This window comes from Piliocolobus tephrosceles, chromosome 10, assembly GCF_002776525.5.
Source record: "Piliocolobus tephrosceles isolate RC106 chromosome 10, ASM277652v3, whole genome shotgun sequence".
Classification (NCBI taxonomy): Eukaryota; Metazoa; Chordata; class Mammalia; order Primates; family Cercopithecidae; genus Piliocolobus; species Piliocolobus tephrosceles.
This window is the reverse complement of record NC_045443.1, coordinates 129,386,840-129,391,827: the sequence shown is the minus strand read 5'-3', so window position 1 is coordinate 129,391,827 and position 4,988 is coordinate 129,386,840. Positions and strand designations below refer to the sequence as shown.

General features: G+C 60.0%; 1 protein-coding gene across 1 annotated transcript in view; it reads right to left on the bottom strand.

Annotated features, from left to right (window-relative positions):
• Window positions 1-443: 443 nt before the first annotated feature.
• Window positions 444-4,988, bottom strand: part of MMP17 (matrix metallopeptidase 17) — a 23,452-nt gene continuing 18,907 nt past the window's right edge. The window contains exons 10-11 of the mRNA XM_031936342.1: window positions 2,081-2,338; window positions 444-1,299 (exon numbers count right to left, since the gene is read on the bottom strand). Coding sequence (XP_031792202.1) covers window positions 944-1,299; window positions 2,081-2,338 — 614 coding nt within the window. The 3' untranslated portion in view covers window positions 444-943. The remainder of the gene's footprint in view (window positions 1,300-2,080; window positions 2,339-4,988) is intronic.

Genomic DNA, 4,988 nt, shown 5'->3' with positions numbered 1-4,988 from the left:
CAAAGAGTGGCCAGAGCTACAATGAGCCCCGCGCAGGGAGCACCTGCCCTTCCTCTCAGGCGCACCATGGTGCAGTGCTGCTGGGCAGGCAGCATCCCAAGTGGCTCACCCAAGAACCGAGAGCCTTTCCTTGGGCACCTCCCACACTGAGAATCCCGCCGCCCACCTGTGATGCCCCTGCCTGTAGCACCAAGGCTCATTCCCCACAGGGCCTCCACTCTCCCGTCTGTGAGAGTGGCTCAGGGACCCCTCGGGGCACGAGGATGGCAAGAGACACAGGGCGGGAAGGGCCGAACAACAAGGGAGATACGACTGGCCAGACCTCCTTGGAAGCCTCCACCCCAAGTGCAGGTGTGTGGGCCCCTGGTCAAGGACAAGCCCCTTGAGGCCCGAGGACGCCCACCCCCATGGCCCTGGAGCACCAGGGAGCCCAGCCAAGCCGCTACAAAGCAGGGAGAAGTCGTGTTGGTCTGGAAAGCGTCACAAGGGGGACGTGCCGTGGCACTGCGTGGGGGGCTCGTCTGTGGGGAGGGCTGCCCCACTGGGGACCTGGGGACGGAGGCCCTGCGGGCTGGCGGGAGCACCAGGCAGCCGTGTGGGTAGAGTTGGCGGCGCCGGCACAGACAGAGGCAGACCCCTAGCCCGGGATGCTCCCTCCAGGGCTGGGGGAGGCTGGTGGCCGGTGTGACCTGACTGGGCACCCCTCTGGAGCGGCCACCTCTTGGCTTGCCAGTCACGCAGTCACTCGCTACTGGACAGCTCCGTCCCAGCTGCCTGAGTCTGCTCAGCCCTGGTGGGCAGTGCCCTCTGCTGGCCTTCCAGCGCCAGGGTGGCCTGTCCTCATCCCGCGCCAGCACCTCCCCCAGGGACTCTGGCGCAGTCCTCACCCTCTGTGGCCAGGCTGTCCCACCGCCTCTGTCCTCTCATGGGTCTGTGCCGTGCGTCATAGCGCCAAGGCCTGGGCCGCTGTCCACAGGGCGCCTGGTGACAGTGGTGGCAGCAGCAGTAGCAGCAGCGTGGTGGCGGCCACCAGCGGGCCCGGGGTCCCCGGGAGAGAGGAGGCCTGGGAGGTGCACGAGCAGACCTCGTAGCCGTCCTCTGAGCGGCTCTGGTCATGTTGTCCCGGAGGGGCACGGGGCCCCTCCACCCCATCGACGCCTGTGGCTGCAGAGCCGTCAGCCTGTGAGTCTTCACACACCAGCCAGTCCCGGGCTGTGGACTGCGGGTATCCAGGTGCTGCCTCTAGCTCGCCATCCAGCACCTTCCAGTATTCCTGGCCACGGAAGAAGTAGGAGGCGCCTGAGAAGAGAAGGGAGTGCTGAGCTCAGGGAGGGCTGCAGCGGGAGGGGCTTAGGTGGGGCCAGACAGCAGGGGGCTTGGGCTGGACTGCAGTGGGGGTCGGGCCAGGTGGCTGGTGAGGGGCAGCTGGAGCTAGACGGCAGGGGGCACCCAGATCGTATCTGAGACGGCGTCAGCATCTGCTCAGCTGTGGCGGCTCTGCAGGCAGGGCCACAGGCCTGGGAAGCTCTGGAGGAGTCCGCTGGGCAGGGGATGGATCAGGAGACCCTCCGAGTCTCTTCCCTTACTGGATAGTTATCGAGGGCCCACTCTGTGCAGGGCTGTTCCAGGTGATGGGGATGCAGCATTGAAAACAAAACAGAAGATGCTGCCGTCCCTGGAGCTGACCCCGTGGGGAGGTTTCTTCTACACTGTGGGACACGGCAGGGACCACGGGGTGATGCCCAGGAGGGCGTTTGGCAGGGCTGGGGTCGGTGAGGGAGGGGTTGCATGGACACCTCAGGAAAGCGTGCCCAGGCGAGGGCATGGCAGCGTGGCTGCGGGAGCAGCAGGGGCGAGTGAGTGCTGAGGGCAGGGCGACCAAATGCAGCTCACAGGCCTTCGGGGAGTGACTTGGGACCCCTGCAGGGTCGGCAGCTCAAGGCGAGGGGCTGGGACCCTCAGAGCCCACCCCGACTGGGGAAGTCCTCCTTTCAGGGAACCTCTTGGCTGCCTGTCATGATCTCCATCTCCTGGTGGGGAAACTGAGGCCGCACGGCCCGTCCCCGCAGCCGGCACTCACCGTCGGACCAGCGCATGGCGTCGTCCAGTGTGCTGGGGACACCCCTCCACAGGGGGCTCTGGGCGGGGTAGCCGGGGTCCATGCGCCTCGTGTGGTCATCATAGCGCCAGTACAGCTGGTCCTTAAAGAAATAAGTCCTGTCATTGTGGGCCCAGGAGAAGGCAGCATCGATCCCACCAGGCGGGAGGCTGAAGTCGGAGACGGGGCGCGGGTATCCTTCCTCTACGTTATTGTCCTTGAACACCCAGTACCTGTCTCCTGGGGGCGAGAGAAACAGCTGTGGGCTGGGGCTCAGCCCCACCCCGAAGGGCAGGGGGCTCCAGCCTTTCCTTCTCCCCTGTGTCGGCCGCCCTTGTCCTGGCCCCTCACCTGGGCCTGATGGGACAGCGGCCACAGTGTAATCAGCCCACATCACAGCAGTCACATGGATATGCAGCGAGCACCTATTGTGCCCGGCCCGGGCTGTCCCATCCAGCCTGCGGACACTGCCGGCCACCCCTGTATCGATGGAAACGACTTCGGCTAAACTGCAGCCCACGACGGGCCATTCTATTATTACTATGTTTTTTTGAGATGGAGTCTCACTCAGTCACCCAGGTTGGAGTGCGGTGGCTTGATCTCAGTTCACTGCAACCTTCGCCCCTGGGTTCAAGCGATTCTTGTGCCTCAGACTCCTGAGTAGCTGGGATTATAGGCACGCACCACCACACCCAGCTAATTTTTGTATTTTTAGTACAGACGGGGTTTCACATGTTGGCCAGGCTGGTGGTGGACTCTTGACCTCAGGTGATCCGCCTGCCTCAGACTCCCAAAGTGCTGGGATTATAGGCGTAAGTCACTGTGCCCGGCCTTTTTTTTTTTTTTTTTTTAAATAATCTTGTTACATGGCCCAGGCTGGTCTCAAACTCCTGGGTTCAAACAATCCTCCCTTCTCAGCCTCCTGAAGTGCTGGGATCACTGGTGCAAGCCACTGCACCTGGCCGACCACTCTTTCTGCACAAGGGGCTAGAACATCTTCACTGAAAAGACCAGAAAGGACCTCCTTCAAGGCCTAACTGTGTGAGTCTTTTTTTTTTTTTTCCTTTGAGACAGGCTCGCTCTTGTCTCCCAGGCTGGACTGCAATGGTGCGATCTCAGCTCACTGCAACCTCCATCTCCTGGGTTCAAGTGATTCTCCTGCCTCAGCCTCCTGAGCAGCTGGGGACTACAGGCGCCCACCACCACACCCGGCTAATTTTTGTATTTTTAGTAGAGACGGGGTTTCACCATGTTAGCCAGGCTGGTCTCAAACTCCTGGTCTCAGGTGATTTGCCCGCCTTCCTCCCAAAGTGCTGGGATGACAGGCGTGAGCCACTGCACCCTGCGTCAAATACACATTTCTCGTAAGAAATACAGATGGCATTGAGCACCTGAAGACGGTCAACGTCACTAGAGAAACGCCCTTAAAACCACCATGAGACGCCCCCTCACCCCCACTGTCAAGTACATGGAAAGTCACACGTGTCGGGAGGATGTGGGGATGGCGGAGCTGCCGGGGGTGTGTGAAATCGTGCAGCCGCTGCGGGAGACAGGATGTAGGCTCCCCAAAACATCAAAAATAGAATTACCACATGATCCAGCATTCCCGCTTCTGGGTATATATCCAAAAGAACTGAAAGCGGGGTCTTGGAGAGACGTTTGCACACTCATGCTCACAGCAGCGTCCTTCACAGGCACCCAGAGTAGAAGAAACCCAAGTGAACAGGCAAATGAGATGCGGTCCGTCCATGCCACGGAACGACGCTCAGCCTTAGCCAGGAAGGAAGTCCTGCCACATGCCACCGCGTACATGAGCCCCGAGGACCTTGCGCTGAGTGACACGAGCCAGGCACAGAAGGGCAGATCCTGTCCGTCCCACTGACATGGGGTCCCTGGAGCACTCAGAGCCGCGGGACAGCAAGCGGAGCGGGGGTGCGCAGGGGAGGGGAGGGGCATGCGTGTTTCACGGGGGCAGCGTTTTGTTTGGGAAGTTGGAAATCTTCTGGACGCGAGGACGATGCAGGTGACGGCTGCACAGCAACGTGAATGTGCTTCATGCCACTGAGCTGTGCACTTAAAAATGGTTAAAACGGTAAATTGTATTTACCACATCCCCAATTTAAAACGACCAAAAAAACAGGGCTGGGCGTGGTGGCTCACGCCTGTCATCCCAGCACTCTGGGAGGCCAAGGCGGGTGGATCACCTGAGGTCAGGATTTCGAGACCAGTCTGACCAACATGGTAAAACCCCGTCTCTACCAAAAACACAAAAACTCTGCCAGGCACGGTGGTGAGTGCCTGTAGTCTCAGCTACCCAGGAGCCTAAAGCAGGAGAACTGCTTGAACCTGGGAGGTCGAGGCTGCAGTAAGTCGAGATCATGCCACTGCACTGTACCTTGGGTGACAGAGTGAGACTCGGTCTCAAAAAAGTAAAGTAAAATAAAATTTAAAAATAAAAATACTATAAAATGACCAAAAAAAGTCCAGTGCTGGAGACTGGAAAGGGCTGTGGTGTCTGTAAGCAGGGCAGGTATTAAGGAGATGACGGGATGACCAATGGGCCCTGCCCTGCTATGGCTGAGTAGGAACCAGGACAGGTGCGCCTGTTAGGAAACCAGGCAGGGGCAGGGGGTGCAGGGGACAGAGGGGACGCAGGGGTGGGACAGGTGGTGGCAAGAGACCCACACGTTCTCAAGAGAAACCTGCAGACACACATCCAGGTGACCACAGCGAACAGCACCAGGCAGGGCGGCTCGGGGCTCAGAACACGTGCCCTCGGTGGTAGGCCTGCCAGATGTGCAAAACCAGAACCTGATCTGGAGGAGACGCCAGGCCAGACAGGTCCACCTGGGGGAAGCGGCCTGAATACTTCTAACCCATGCAAGGCAGG